The sequence below is a fragment of the Myxine glutinosa genome, chromosome 1 (assembly GCF_964187855.1).
Source record: "Myxine glutinosa chromosome 1, kmMyxGlut1.1, whole genome shotgun sequence".
NCBI classification, from domain to species: domain Eukaryota; kingdom Metazoa; phylum Chordata; class Myxini; order Myxiniformes; family Myxinidae; genus Myxine; species Myxine glutinosa.
This window is the reverse complement of record NC_136261.1, coordinates 332,522,822-332,539,618: the sequence shown is the minus strand read 5'-3', so window position 1 is coordinate 332,539,618 and position 16,797 is coordinate 332,522,822. Positions and strand designations below refer to the sequence as shown.

Genomic DNA, 16,797 nt, shown 5'->3' with positions numbered 1-16,797 from the left:
GCGCCTGTGAGCATCACGTGACACTGCCTATGTTAATCAAGGAGAACCCGTCGTGCCGCAGTTTAGAGACAGATTGAGCACAAGTCATGAAGAAGGTCTGGTGTGGGTGGAACTACACCTTGGTAGGGCGGGGATGCACCAATCAGCCTGCGTAGTTACACCAAGGGATGTTTGTGAGCCAGTTTTAAGCCCCACCCTCGCTACGCGTTTACGAAGGTGCAGCGGGCAATGCCTCGGTGACGTGTTGGTTCTGGCTAGGGCGCTTGCGTGTTGGTTCTTGGCTTTGGTCCTGTGCTTGCTTCGTGGGGCCTTGTGGTGCTTCAAAAGAGAAAAATTGGGGTGAGTGGTGGTGATCACATTGGCGGGTCGAAGCTAGGAGCTGGAGCATCGGGGTGGATGGAGTGAGTGCAGTGCAAATCGCATCTCGGGCCAAAACTAAGCCACACGTACACACTCTGTTCGACATCTCACACAAGAGGCTATTCCTCTAACATATTATTTTCTTGCCTTTTGTATATAAAGTCATTCTACTGAACTCAGCAGCTTAACAAGGCCCAGTGCCACCAACTGTCCTTTACAGGGTAACCCACTGATATGTACCTTCACGGGTTCCTCTTGCACCACCACAAACCCCCACAACACCTCTACGATCACGCACCATAGACAAGTTAGTATTCCTCCTTTTTAACCCCTCCCCTTAGCGTTTTGTTCGAGGAGGCATGACGGCCCCACCCGGTGAGCCAAGAGGCCGATTACCCTTGTCCTTTCTCTCCTCTTTTTGTTCTGGTCTCCTTTCAACTGATGTCTGATTGGGTACCCAAGTCTTGTGTATAGCCAGTAGGTAAGGCATCGGTTAAGTTCTGCATCTTGTCTGTTTTTTTTTTTTTTGCTGTAAATATTGCTGCACTCTCTATTGCTTGTGATTTCCCCCTTGTACACTTATTTGCATTTCTTTGTTTGATTCATTTTGATTGCCTGTTTGAACATTAAAGTCCTCGAGTTCCCCTCCACACGTGACCCCACATTTCATTGTACATAATAAATTCCCACTTTTTGAGATTCATTTCGAATCTGTCCATGTTTATCTTTTCCTTAATTGGTCCAGCACTATTCACACATAGGTTAGTCTCAGAAATTATAATTCTCAAATTGATTGGCTCATATCCAAGTCAGGTATGCACTAGCGCTAAGATCGGCCGCCTTAATGAAGATAGAATTAAGATAAATGTAGTGCATAACCGAGAGCGCATCCCTCGGCTAGGAGACGCGTTACCTCAAGTTAAATGGCAATCAGACGGAGGACAATTGACCACGTGGTTGACCAATTGGCATTCGTGGTTGATTAACAACATGCCGTAGCACGAAGGTGTTTGTGCTCGGTGGCCTCAGGCCCAGTAAGTTTAAGGGGAACCGAGGATCCCCCATCGCAGCAGACACAAAATGTGGGATCATAATAATATAAACACAAATCTAGTGCTGAAAAAAAACCTTTCCTGAAAGACTGAAATGTGCTGTGGGGGAATACGGTCAAAATTGTGAACACCACTACAGGTGCAATGTGTGCAACACAGTGAGCAATATGACATGGAGAATTGAATTAAAAAAGTATTTCTTCCAGCATATGGAGAGTCAGACTATCAATTAGGCCACACCCACCCAAAAGGCCACACTCACATCTTAGCTGTCTAGCCTGGATTTCATTCAATCTAAGCCCAGCTATAAACTGTAACCTGGTGTTTTGCAGTCAGGGCAATACATAAATGTGTGTGCCGTCCCTCGGATGGACATGAAACCGTGCATCCCATCTGCTGGCATTGGATGATGGATGTTAAATATCCTACGGTGTCCTTCATGAAGAGTAGGCAAGCTATCGCTGGCACCCTGGCCAAATTCCAAATTCCAGCTCTAACCAAAAGAGGGCACTGGATTAGGTGCACAGCTTCACCCCCAGAAAAGAAAAAAAAATCTGCAGCCATATAAAAGAAGAAGAAGAAGAAAATCACCAAAGACCACTCCTATGGGCGAAAATCAAAGTATAGCCTATTGAATATGGCTAAATAACTTTTTATGTCATAGACTGATGGTATAGCCCAGATGGAAAGATATTAAGTAGGGTTAATGGAAGCCATGGGGAGAATGGCTCAATCGTTGTATCCCTCAGAGTGAAACTGGCATCTCTATAACCAATCCTGCTGACAAATGCTTTCCTGAAGTATCTTCACAACTGTAACCCCCCAGGAGATACTAACCCCAGTTCAGGAAATCCCAGGAGTAAAGTCATGCAGGAAACACACCATTTGATACACGATCTGGCTTTCCGCAGGCATCAAAACCTTTCCAAACACTCTTTCGAACCAAACTTCTTTTTGAATGAATTAATCTTCTTGAACAACAAGCACTGTGAATGGTGGAAGTACCATTCAGCAGGTAATGCCACTTAGCAACACCTACAACTGACCAAGTATGGGAAATGGATGAGGAATGGCTCACAAAAAATTAAATAATAGATCTCATTTCTGTAAACTATTTCAATATGGAAATATTATTTTACATTTCCATTTATAAATGAACAAGCTTGAATAATATGACACAACAACAACAACAACAACATGCATTTTAAGGCCATTTTCCCTGCCAAAGCTTGAATAATATGACTTGCAGTGAAAATGATGTCATTATATCACTTTATGCTGGAAAACCTGCCGATAACTGAGCATCAAAATAAACTTATCACTTTCATATTTTTGAAATGTGCAGCTTTACAAACACGTTTCTTCAATTGTAATGGCTGATTATGTAATGGGAACTTCACTTCAATCACCTGGTTGATCAACAATGGCATGCTTGAGTGGTTCTGTATAGGGATCTTTCCCTTTAAATAATGACCCTCATAATGAAATCCTTCAGTTCTCATGGTCAGACATTCATTTACTGCTGTCTATAGTCACTCTAGAGGCTCTGACAGGGAAAACAACAAGAAAATTCAGATACCACGCCTGACATCCGAACAACGTTTAAGGGCAATTGGGATGCTTGAGGCTGGTGTAAGCCAGTGAACAATTGCCCAACGTCTTGGTTGCTCACAGCCTGCAATTTCCAACCTGGCCAGGCGTTATGGTGAAACTGGAACTGTGAATGATGGTCCACGAAGAGGAAGACCACGGGTAAACACCCCAAACCAAGACCGCTGGATTATGCTGCAGCATCTTTGTGATCGTTTCCACCCTGCGACGCAAACAGCTGCAGTGACAAAAGGTCACCACAACAACCACATCAGTGTCTCGACTGTGCAGAGGCGCTTGAGAAGTCAGGGCCTGGTGGCAAGACGTCCTTGCAGAGGTCAAGTGTCACGCAGTGCATCGGCGGAACAGACTAAGATGGTGTCTGCAACATCACCACTGGACACAGCAACAGTGGAGTGCAGTCTTGTTCAGCGATGAGTCCAGATTTTGCCTCCATGCTGATGATGGGTGTCAACGGGTATGGCACAGAGGTGGGGAAAGGTAAGCATCATGCTGTATTCGCCAGATCAATCGTTGGGGAGGACCCAGTGTGATGGTATGGGCCAGCATTTCCACTCGTTTCAGGACACCTCTGGTCGTCATCAAAGACAATCTCACTAGTCAGTGTTATGTCAATTAAGTTTTGAGACCTCATCTGCTGCCATTTCTCGAGGCTCATCCTGACATCGCAGTTTTCCAGCAGGACACCATGCTGCTCGCCTGACCACCTCCTCCAGGAACAGGGTGTTGAAGTGACGCCTTGGATACCTTATTTCCCTTACCTCAATCCCATTGAGCATTTATGGGATGAGCTTGGTCGACGTCTTGCATCGAGGAGATCAATGGCTGTCGATCGGCAAATGCTCATTCAAGGCTTGCAGGAGGAGTGGCACAGACTTCCCCAGGACTGCATCAGACACCTGGTACAGAGCATGCGCCGGAGGTGTACAGCCGGCATCACAGCTCAGGGAGGACACACACAATATTGAAGACTGCTGTCATTCTGTCCTTGACTGTTAGGAGTGGTTTTTTGGGGGGGGGGGGGGGTTTGTATACAAGATCGAGCCTCATGAAAGAGCCAACATTAATCACACAGAAAGACAAACCGACACATAAAACATAACATGGGGAGTGGTAGACAAGATGGGGAGAGAGGGGGAAGGACACAAACACAACATTTGAGAGCAGGGACATCGAGTGATCTGTGGGAGCGAGAGGGCTTTGGGGGGAGGGAGGCATGGGAAGGGGGGGGGTGGTAGAGGTATAAAACATATGGACACTGCCAGGACTTCCAGGAAAGAAGTTGGAATTTCAAACAAGGTGGATCTGGGGTGAATTAGCGGGGGTAGAAATGATCAAGGTTTTGGATGGGGGAAGATAAGAGATGGTGGTGAACAGCTGTTATAAAGACCTGGAGGGAGGAGTGGGATTGAAGGGAGTGTGGGAGTTTGTTCCAGAGGCTGGAGAAAAGAGGAATGAAAGAGTGAAGGTGAGCTGAGAGCCGAGATTTCGGCAGTTTAACCATCAGAGGGTTGCTGGCAGATCTTGTGCCACCTGTAGGACTATTTGGGGGACAAAGCACAGAGAGAGCTGGGGGAGCAAGGCCGGAGAGGAGTCGGTAGAAGACAGAAAGACCACCTACCTGCCTGCGGTGAGTGAGTGAAAGGCCCTCGGAGATAGCTTCATCGCGGCAGATTCCAATGATTCTGAAAGCTTTGGTTTCAACAGCGTGAAGCCGAGCGAGGTGTGAGGCAGGAGCACCAGCCCATAGGGGAGAACAGTATTCCATTGAGCTGTGGATGAAAGCCTTGTATGTGGTGAGGAGCTCAGGTGTGCCTAGGAAGGACTTTGTACGACGGAGGATGCCCAGTCGGCGACTGGCTTTGGAGGCCAGCTTGGAAATGTGGCTTTCCCAAGAAAGATCATGGCAGATAGTGAGACGCAAAAGCTTGAGCGACAGACCTTCTTGGAGAGGATTGTTGAGAAAGTAGATGGGAGGGTTGTCCAGTCGATTTTTTTGGAGAGACATAGCAAGAGTGTGAGATTTGTCAGGATTGAAAGACATGTTCCACTTGTTTGACCAGTCTGTGATTTTGTCCAGGTCTTCAGAGAGAGAGGAGGCTGCAGACTGCCGATCTGAGGGAAGAGGAATGGAGCGGCAGAGAGTGGAGTCATCAGCAAAGAGATAGAGAGGATTTTCCAGAGAGTCGGAGAGATCATTGATAAAGACCAGAAAAAGCACAGGGCTCAGAACACTGCCTTGGGGGAACTCCAGCCTGAACAGGAAGGGGAGATGAGAGAAATCCATTCAGGGCCACACGTTGACTACGACCAGAGAGGAAGTCCGCAAGCCATGCATGGAGATTTCCATGGATGCCATAGGGGGAGAGTTTGGTGAGCAGAGCTGGGTGCCAGACCGTATCGAAGGCACGTGATATGTCAAGGGAGACGGCTCGAATTTCCTGTTTGGCATTGAGGACCTCCATCCATTGTTGAGACAGCAGAAGCAGCATGTCCAGAGTAGAATGACCTTAGTCTGAATCCAAATTGATGATCAGAGATCAAGCCATTGGAGAAGAGGAAGGATTTGATATCCGAAGCAATGATGGATTCCATGACTTTGCTGATAATTGGGAGCAGGCTGATTGGTCTGTAGTTGCAAGGATCTGTTTTTGCACCTTTTTTGTGTAAAGCAGTGATGTTTGCTGATTTCCAGAATGCTGGCAGATGACCTTGAGCAAAAGAGAGGGTGAAAAGAACAGAGAGAGGGTGAGATAGAGTGGCAGAGCAGGATTTTAGGACCTGTGGGCTGATCCCATCTGGTCCAGTTGCAGAATCAGAGTCGAGGTTTGACAAAATCTCCTCCACCTTGTCAGGAGAGAAGGACACAGAGTCCAGGAGCAGTTGGGTTCGACTGGGTAAGGTGGGAACAGAGAGAGATGGGTTTGGGACACAAGATTTTGAGGCAGACACAGAGTTGAGGCATTCAGCTTTGTCACGTGCGGTGTCAACTGTGTAGCCATTTGAGGTAAAGGAGGGGATGGAGGGGGAACAAACACCAGAAACGGATTTGACCAGACGCCACCAGGATTTGGAGGAAGGAGACAGGTTTGAGAGTTCATTCTTGAGTGTGGAGAGATAGTGCTTCCTGGCACTCCTGAGGGTAGACACACACTTGTTCCGAGCTTGGTGGAAGGAACTGAGATTGCCTTCAGTTGGATTAGCCTTCCAAGAGGCAATGGCAAGTTGTTTCAGCGCAACTGCCTCACCACAAGATTCAGTGTACCATGGACGGGAGGAAGGGTAAGACAACTGAAGACGAGATGGGATAAATCTGTGCATGAGAGAGAGCAGTTTGCTTTGGAAGAATTCCCAGGAAGAATTGATGTCAGAGGCAGTGGAGATGGGAGACCAGTCCAGATGATTGATGGCTGCTTGAAGACCGTCCCAGTCGGCCTGAGTGAAATGCCAGACTCGTCGACGCTGAGGAGGCTCTCTGAGAATGGCCAGAGAGATGTCCACTTTAACAAGCACATGATCAGAAGAACCGATTGGAGCAGAAGAAGAGCAGCAGACATTAGCAGGGAAGTTTGTCATAACCAAGTCGAGAAGAGAAGATACTCCATTGGCTGAGATCCGGGTCGGGAAATTGACAGATTGTGTCAATCCCAGTGAGTCACAGAAGTCTTTGCTGAGGTGCCATGACTGGTGAGAGAGGAACCCACACCCAACGAGCTGGCATGATGACAGTTGAAGTCACCACATATAAGGAAGACAGAGTTGGGATGAGTGGATAGAAGTTGGTGCATGTTGTCAGACAGTGAAATGTAAATGGAGTCATCACTGTTTGGAGGACGGTACAGAACACATATGAACAAAAGGTGGGAGCGGAGAGGAAGCCATAACCAGAGGTACTCCTGGGGGTGAAGTGGAGAGAGGGCAGTGCAAGGAGAGTGAGGAAGAGAGTTTTTGATAAAGATAGCCACCCCACCACCAGAACGAGGCTCAGGTCTATCATACCGGAGGAGGGAGTAACCAGGAAGAGATATTAAGGAATCAGAGACATCTTGAAGGAGGAAAGTTTCTGTTAAGCAGATCAAGTCTGGATTGTCAGAAGCAACCTGTATGGAGAGATCAGTCAGGTTTGAGCGAAGGCCCCGGATGTTTGAGGTCCATACTGTTAATTAAGAGAGAGGGGGAGCATCGGGTACAGGACAGGGGAGGGGAGGGGTAAGGTAAGATGAAGGATGAGAGGGGGAGGAAGGGAGAGCAGTTGATAGTGTGTCAGAGATTACAGAAGAGTTACAAGAAAGGAAGAATGAGGAGGACGAAAGGTTTGATGGTGAAGGGATGAGGCACAGTGAGGGGTTGTTTGAGGGGGGGCAGAGGAAAGTAGAAGGTTGGGGGGAGGTGGAGGTATGAGATAGAAGGTAGACGAAGTGGGGAGGAGGCAGCTTTGAGGAGGAGGGGGGAGGAGGGAGAATTGGAGAGGAATGGTATGGGGGGAGATTTGAACGGGAGGGGTTGGGGGGGGGGAGTTTTGAATGGGAGGAGTGAGGGGGGAGTTCAGGAGGGGAGGGGCAAGGGGGGAGTTTAGGAGTGGAGGGGCAAGGGGGGAGTTTCGGAGTGTAGAGGCAAGGGGGAGATTTGGAGGGGAGGGGCAAGGGGGGAGTTTAGGAGGGGAAGGGCAAGGGGGGAGTTTAGGAGTGGAGGGGCAAGGGGGGAGTTTAGGAGTGGAGGGGCAAGGGGGGAGTTTAGGAGTGTAGGGGCAAGGGGGGGATTTGGAGGGGAGGGGCAAGAGGGGAGTTTAGAAAGTGGATGATTAATGAAAGACGAACATTGATAACAAATTGGGTTTATTGTGATTTTCAAGTTAGCAATCCGATTAAGAACGATGGAGGAGGGATGGAATGAATGTGAATTTAGAACATGTAGTGAGGGAGAATTATAAGAGATTGAATTTTTTTTTTTTGAAGTGGAATGAGTTGGAGAGGAAATTGAAAAAAGCCTTTTAAATAGGAAGAAAAACAGCGTGTTGTAATATACCACTGAATAAAACACTGCAGGGGAAAGTTTAAACATATTTAAATAATATTTAAACAGAACCGTGAACAACTCTTATATTCACAAAATACCAACGGGGGGAGGGCCGAGAGGGACAACCACGAGTCACGTGAACAGGGCAAAAGGTGGATGGCAATGAGATAATGGGGGCGGGGCGAACAGCACACCTGGACAGAAGTACAGGATGATACAACAGCACATGTGGAGAAAGGAAAATAAATTTTTTTGTTTATTTGTTTGTTTGTTTTGGGGGGGGGGGGTGGGGATTTAAAACGTTAGACAAAGAGTATTATGTTTGGGGTTGAAGGGAAAAATCTAAGAGCCAAGCAAAACACGAAGTAGGGGACTTAAGTTAACAAACACCGACGGAGGTACAAGGCCACACACGCGAAGCAGAACATGATTAATTAATTACGAGTTACAGGAAATTCAAACCAAAACTAACTATAAACAAACAATAACGCATAGACGATAAAATAACGAGTTGAAATTTGACAAACACACGAATGAAAAAATAACTTCACTTTGGATGCCCGGAGAGAACCAAGCCTCAAGGTCGAAAGCTTCAACAACTAGGCCGCGCGGCACAAAATACTCGACTATTTTATACAGGTATGAAAGATTAACACCGAGAATCTTCTGAGGGACACACTATAGGTACACACACGTAAGATAAATACAGTTTCGACAAAAATACAATTGTGAACAATTACTTAACTTCGAGCGTGCGTGAAGATCGTGGAACAGCTTCGAAAAACCGTGACCGCCACGACAAGATCTCGCGAGATCCAAAAAAGAAAAGGTGTTGTGTCCATTCCTGTGTCATTTGACCGTATTCAGGTGCATGCCTTTGTGTTGCAGTGCTGTGACTTTTGTTGCACCACGCCTTGTGATGTTCATGCTTTTTGTTTTTTGTGATTGAGGCAACCTCTTGTTTATTGACATGTGTTTAGTAAATATGGCTGCACTTTACCTGTGTTAAAATATTTTTCATTTTTGCATGGAGGATTTCAATGAGTGTCCTTCTTAAGATTTGATAAGTTTATTTTGATGTTGAGTATATTAAGATTCAGCTTTTCCTTGCTTGGAACTATTTTCAGTTTCACTTGATATGTTGCAGTTTGTTAGTGAAGACACACCTGTATCTGCAGGGCAACGAGCCTGACCACAGCAGAGCTGAAGGGAAGTGGTGGAGAGAGGTAAGGGCTGAGATGAAGAAGAGGAAGGCCATCTGCTACACTTGATGGTCCAACAACACCCATGACCTGAAAGGAAGAACACATCATCCTCAAAAGAAACTGCAGGAATAACAACAGACCTGTTTGCCAAACATTAAAAGGAAAAGATCAAAGAAAAATGATTTCCAGCATGGGATTTATTTTCCTTCCACAAAATAGGCAGAGTTATCAAAAAGATCCAACTGTTCACAACTATTATTGTACTCAAGGCAGACAAGCCAAACATGTAACTTGCTATTCAGTGTACAGGATATTGAGAAGAGACATTCCAAAACACGAGATGAATATACTGCTGAAGCAACAAAACACGAGATGAATATACTGCTGAAGCAAAAAGCTGCCAAATAAACAATTGTAGAGTATCATTTGGAGTATACAATACCGGGTAAAGGGAATAACAAAATGAACTATAATGGCACCCGCCAGGTGAGAGCATACAGTGCATTCAGAAAGTATTCAGACCCCTTCACTTTTTTTCACATTTTGTTATGGTGCAGCCTTATGCTGAAATCGTTTAAATTAATTTTTTCCCTCATCAATCTACACTCAATACCCCATAATGACAAAGAGAAAACAGGATTTTAGAAAGTTTTGCAAATTGATTAAAAAAACAAACTGAAATATCACATTGACATAAGTATTCAGACCCTTTGCTATGACACTTGAAATTTAGCTCAGGTGCCTCCCATTTCTCTTGATCATCTTTGAGATGTTCCTACACCTTGATTGGAGTCCACCTGTGGTAAATTCAATTGATTGGCCATGATTTGGAAAGGCACACACCTGTCTATATAAGGTGTCACAGCTGACAATGCATATCAGAGCAAAAACCAAGCCATGAGGTCGAAGGAACTGCCTGCAGAGCTCAGAGACAGGATTGTGTCGAGGCACAGTTCTAGGGAAGCCTACAAAAAATTCTCCTGCATTGAAGGTTCCCAAGAGCACAGTGGCCTCCATAATTCTTAAATGGAAGAAGTTTGGAACAACCAGGACTCTACCTAGAGCTGGCCGCCCGGCCAAACTGAGCAATCGGGGGAGAAGGGCCTTGGTAAGAGAGGTGACCAAGAACCCGATGGCCACTCTGGCTGAGCTCCAGAGATCCTGTGTGGAGATGGGAGAAACTTCCAGAAGGACAACCATCACTGCAACACTCCACCGATCTGGGCTTTATGGCAGAGTGGCCCGACGGAAGCCAAACAGTTCAATCTTGGTTTCATCAGACCACAGAATCTTGTTTCTCACAGTCTGAGATTCCTTTAGGTGCCTTTTTTGCAAACTCCAAGCGGGCTTTCATGTGTCTTTCATTGAGTAGAGGCTTCCGTCATCTTCACTCTCTTCAATCCCACTCCTCCCTCCAGGTCTTTAAAACAGATGTCCACCACCATCTCTTATCTCCCCCCATCCAAAACCTTGATCTTTTCTACCCCCGTTAATTCACCCCACATCCACTCTTTTTAAAAATCGACTTCTTTCCTGGAAGTCCTAGCAGTGTCCATGTGTTTTACCTCTCCCACCTCCCCCTCACCCCCTTCCCATGCCTCCCCCCCCCCCCCCCAAGCCCTCTCTCTCCCACAGATCTCCCAATATCCCTGCTCTCCATCTTGTTCTCCCACTCCCTTTATCATATGTTTTATGTTTTATGTGTCAGTTTGTCTTTTTGTGATCAATGCTCTTACACGAGCCTCGATCTTGTATACAAAAAAAAAAATACATATGCAGAATCTGCAGATAGATGCCAGACAACATGGGACTTAACCTCAGACAAACACAGTCACTGACCTTGGAGGAAGTGATGTAACTTTTTAGGGGAAACTGTCTTTACAGTTAGCGGGCCATTTTCAAGGAGAGATCTCTCGCCACTCCTCCTTGAATTTGTCTGTGCTCTATGCTCTAAATGCTGAGTGTCAAACTAGTCCCATATTTTTCCCCAAGATGATATATAATCTCTTTTAGGTGTAATGAATATACAAGGACAATGACAGCATGCTTTAAATGATGGCTTGATGACTCACACCGTGATACAAAGGGAAAAAGTTCAAAGTGCACATGCTTGTCATAACTTTAACATGATTGTTTCTCTGCTCATGATAAATCATATTCTGCTCCATCACAACATAACAGACTGTCTGGCACAGCAGAATATTTTGGCCAATGAATCCAAGGTCGTTTCCACGCTGTGGATTCCAAGGCTTCATTTGTGGTCAATAGGGCTAGAGCCCATCACCTGCAGCATGGGGTATGGCAGATTCTGTCCTGGCGGTCCCTGTGAGCTCCCACACACCAGGTTAACGCAGACGTTGATGAGCGAACGGACGTGAGGCAGGAAGGAGATGATTGGTTGCTTCTGCAGTGTAATGCACACTCCTTTGATGAGGTTGCTGGCACCTTCCCATTCAATCTGATGTCTGCAATGAATGGTACATAATCAAAACAAAGCACATTCGACAAACCTTTGTGCTTGGTCTTACAGTCACAGCATCAGTTATAAGGTTCTATGTGAGCCTCTCATTCATTCTTTTTTATGGCGTAGCCAGTAGGACAATGCCATCTGGAACAGCGTTTGTTTGTCCGTCAGTCCGGCATATGTATGCATGCATGTATGTATGCATGTATGTATGTATGCACGTATGCATGTATGCATGCATGCATGTATGCTTGCATGCATGTATATGTGCATGTGTGCATGTATTTATGTATGTATGCATGTATGTATGTATGTATGCATGTATGTATGTGTGTGTATGAATGTGTGTGTGTATGTATGTATGGATGTATGTATGCATGCATGTATGTATGTATGTATGTATGTATGTATGTATGTATGTATGTGTGTGTGTATGAATGTATGTGTGTATGTATGTATGTATGTATGTATGTATGTGTGTATGTATGTATGTATGTATGTGTGTGTGTGTATGAGTGTATGTGTGTATGCATGTATGTATGTATGTATGTATGTGTGTATGAATGTATGTGTGTATGTATGTATGTATGTATGCATGTATGTATGTGTGTGTGTGTATGAGTGTATGTGTGTATGCATGTATGTATGTATGTATGTATGTATGTATGTATGTATGTATGTATGTGTGTATGAATGTATGTGTGTATGTATGTATGTATGTATGCATGTATATATGTGTGTATGTATGAATGCATGCAAGTATGTATGCATGTATGTATGTATGTATGTATGAATGTATGTGTATGTATGTATGTATGTATGTATGTATATATGTATATATGTATGTATGCATGTATGTATGTATGCATGTATGTATGTGTGTATGTATGAATGCATGTATGTATGTATGTGTGTATGTATGTATGTATGTATGAATGTATGTGTGTATGTATGTATGTATGTATGTATGTATATGTATGTATGTGTGTGTATATGAATGCATGTGTGTATGTATGTATGTATGTATGTATGTATGTGTGTATGTGTGTGTATGAATGTATGTGTATGTATGTATGTGTGTATGTATGTATGTATGTATGAATGCATGTATGTATGTATGTATGTATGTATGTACGTATGTATGTATGTATGTATGTATGTCCCTTTTGCCGGCATTTTGTGGGTTTATTCCCTTCAAAATTCGTTTTCTCTCCAACCGTTGGTCCGATTGACACAAAAGTTTCACCATCGGAGCGAGTCCTGCTGTATAATTTTAATGATAATTATGATGTCATAGGTCATGTGGTATGGGCGCCATCTTGGAAAAACCGAAAACCTTTGCACCTCTATATCTCTAAAACGTCTCCTTGGAAATATTGAAAGGTGGCTCATTGTAAAGTACTCCCCATGGGGAATAACATATGCTAATGATGATGTCCTTCATTATGACGTCATAAATCGACAAGAAGAATGGTGGATCTGATCAGTATGAAAATTCGTGAGCATGATCAAGGGATAAATTTGGCGAGAAAAAAAATTGATGATGTCATCAGTCACAAGATAAGGCAGCCATATTTTTACGGAGTAACCCGTAAGGCAACGTCGGCTGGAACATCGTTTGTCTGTCCGTCCGGTGTATGTATGCATGCATGTCCCTCACAAACATCCACTAATCAGAGCTGAGAATCTGGTCACATGACAGGGAGACAGCAGAACCTCCACTCAACAGATCCAAACCCGGCTACACCATTGTATGACTATCGATCTTGTTTTTTTTTAGGTATCTAATTGCAATCATTGCAATGCCATGTTTACTTGGTCTATATTTGTTGACACAGATATTAATGACTAAACATGTTTTGACCGTAGCGGATCTTACTCAAATCATTATTGCAAGCAATGTGTCCATGAGACAGAAATGGGTCTATTATGATAAGCTTACCTTAAAGTAGGCATCTTATGAATCTTGTTGAACATTCGGTCAAGTCGTTTGAGGATGAGAACTAGGGCAGGCCGCACGAGTTCTGCTGTCCAATCAGTGATGGGCAACATCTCCGTCATGTAACGGCGCAGGCCGCGACCTTCCATAGTAGCCCCATCATATGGAGAGAGCTTGAGCAGGGCATGAGCAACCTCTGCCAACCTATAGATCACAGACAAAATCATAGACAAGAGTTTAAGGATGGAAAAGCAGTACATACAAATAAAAAATTATGAGACAGAAAGGAGGGTTCTCTATGTCCCTAAATTCCTTCTTCTTGGATATTTAGCTGAGGACCTGTCTGCCAGGAAATGCAAATGAAAGTGATATTTGGGGAAATGTTTTTTTTGATATTTGGGGAAGAAATATTTCACCTGAGCATCCATTGCTATCTTAAGTGGGTTTTCATTATACCAGATCGTGAGTGTACTTTATCGGCCCGTTTTTCATGTCCGTCTATCTTTTGTCCTGGGATTTTCCGTTTTTGTTGTCCTGAGCCTTCTGATAACAAGAAGAAAACGACATAAAAATGTCATAGCCCCTGTGGTTTTAGTAATTTTGCTCTGCACAGTTAAAGGCTGCCATCGGCCATTCTTGTTTGGATTACAAACCAAAATATTCTGCATATATATGCTGTCATGTATTGGCATTGTGCCAAGTTTGAACAAAATCGGTCCATGTATGTCGGAGAAGTGGTTGAGGACATGGTCAATATCAAGTTTTTGTTTTCTTTTACAAAAAAAATGGCTGCCAGGCTACAGGTCAGCCATCTTTGATGAAATCGCAAAATAAAGTGAGGTACACGTGTACGCTATCCTGTACTCTGCTTGTGCCAAGTTTGAACAAAATCGGACGATGCATGTTCAAAAAATGGTTGGGGACACGATTAAGCACCAAAATGGCTGCCAGTCGGCCATCTTGGATCTGATCTTTTAAACCAAATGAAGTGCATATGTAAGTCATCATTCATTATCTGCGTGCCAAGTTTTAACAAAATCGGTCCATGCATGTCCGAGCTATGGTTGCAGACGCATGCTGAAATAGGATGAAATCTGCAGGCTGTGTTGTCAGTCCTTTGATGAGCCATGCTTGCCATATTGTCTGATACTTTTCACACGTCAGAGCACAAAAGTTGCTCATTCAGCCAACTGATAATAAATCATAGCATTATCGATTTTAGCACTCCTGTACATATTAAAATGATTACAAATGCACTAGGTATGAATGAAGAGCACAACAGAATTAAGCACCGATTGGAAAGGCTTGGAGAACATTGTTATCTTAGGTGAGGCAAACTAGTGAGGATATGGCAGATACCAATAACATAAACAAGAGAGATCATGAGCACCGAATGTGGGACTTGATATCGAGCAGTTCCAGCATAGCCACGCGCGGTTCTCCCGCCATGCTTTGCAGGATTTTTAGTCGAGGGCCACAGTGCTTATAGAAGTCTGTGCAGATGTTCAGAAGAGATTCACGTGGCCGGCGAAACTCCTCCTTGGCAAGACGCTCATCCAGCTCTTCCGGGTCGAGTCCCGCGCCTTCCTCTAGCAACCGAAGGTCATCCCTAGTCCCAAGAAGAAGATAATGGTGCATTGTGCATCAGCAAATGAACCACACGCTTGTTGAATTCCTTAATCAATGCTTTATTTAGGATTACCAATGTGTTTAGGCTACACAGGCACCTAATGGTAGTTGTTCCTCCTGCGGTGTGGTTAGATGAAGCAGCGGCCTTGTATCCCTGATCCAGTCGGCTGACCTGTGGTGCTGGCATGGGTCTGAGGACAAGGAGCAGCATGAACATGAATATGGTCTTAAATCATGCTGATGATTCATGACTCAACACATACAACTCCAGAATTTAGTTTTTCATTTGGAGCACCTCGTGAGTGGTTCAACACTATGAAGAAGGGCTTGCAGTGAAGTTGCCAGTCCTGCGATGGCGACTACCTCCTCGCGTGCACTTATTGCACTATCCTGTTGCTGTGTGACATTCTTCATCCTCTGTAGGTAACAAGGCACGAGGGCCTCCATCACCATTAGCATTTGAATACTGGTAGGGGGGAAAAGAAACAATGCAATAAGTAAAAATAGTTCAATAAGTAAATAAAAGGATTGAATTTTGACATTTTTGCAAATTTAATATACTAGGGCATGCCCGTACTATATATAAGCTAGGACGTGCCCGTACGTGGGTGCCCGTTCCTTGCCAAAAAAAAAAAAAAAAAAAAATTTGTGTAGGGGTGTGTGTGTGTAAACATCCTAGGGCGTGCCCGTACGTGGGTGCAAAAAAACATGCGTGCAAACAACAACAACAAAAAAAAACTTTGAAACCACGTGGCAGTAACGACCACAGAACCCCCCCCCCCCCCCCCTCTATTTACATGAATGGTTTGGTCCATTCGCAACGACCACAGAACCCCCCCCCCCTCTATTTACATGAATGGTTTGGTCCATTCGCAACGACCACAGAACCCCCCCCCCCCTCTATTTACATGCAATGGTTTGGTCCATTCGCAACGCCAAAGCGAACGGCGAACGGCTAAATCGCCATAGCTCGGTAAGTACTTGTCCGATTAATATGAAACCTTGAAAAGGCACATCCTCGGGTCCCCAGCAATATACCTGGCAAGTTTAAAGTATATCGGACCCGTGGTTGTCGAGAAACAGCGGTCACAGACAAACATACAAACACACATACACACATACACACATACACACATACACACAGAGATTAATGGAATTATAGATAGATAAATGATCTTTGAGACTACTTTTAATTGAAATGAAGATATGTAATTATTTCCCCAGCATGAAAGCAGCTATTCTAATTCTGCAATATTTTATGAATGCAAGATAATGAAATGGCAGTAATGGCACAACTGAATAACAATATTCTTCTTCAATCATAATGACTTGCATATTTTGGAAAACATTTAATGAGAAAGCTAAAATGTTTTTGCTTCAGTGGAAGAAGTATTGGTACATTTTCAATTTAGCCCTCTCCTTGAAATCACTGGCAAATAGAAAAGTTTGGCTTCACTGAGCGGTTGCATACAACTCATTTCAAAAACATTTGCGAGAAAGGACTATTGTTGTGCAAATCGA

General features: G+C 44.3%; 1 protein-coding gene across 1 annotated transcript in view; it reads right to left on the bottom strand.

Moving 5' to 3' along the window:
- The window catches only part of UNC80 (unc-80 subunit of NALCN channel complex), a 502,852-nt gene that overhangs the window by 105,572 nt on the left and 380,483 nt on the right, over positions 1-16,797 (bottom strand). Inside the window, exons 49-54 of the mRNA XM_078779534.1 lie at positions 15,572-15,742; positions 15,375-15,467; positions 15,038-15,256; positions 13,651-13,851; positions 11,529-11,709; positions 9,206-9,331 (exon numbers count right to left, since the gene is read on the bottom strand). Coding sequence (XP_078635660.1) covers positions 9,206-9,331; positions 11,529-11,709; positions 13,651-13,851; positions 15,038-15,256; positions 15,375-15,467; positions 15,572-15,742 — 991 coding nt within the window. The remainder of the gene's footprint in view (positions 1-9,205; positions 9,332-11,528; positions 11,710-13,650; positions 13,852-15,037; positions 15,257-15,374; positions 15,468-15,571; positions 15,743-16,797) is intronic.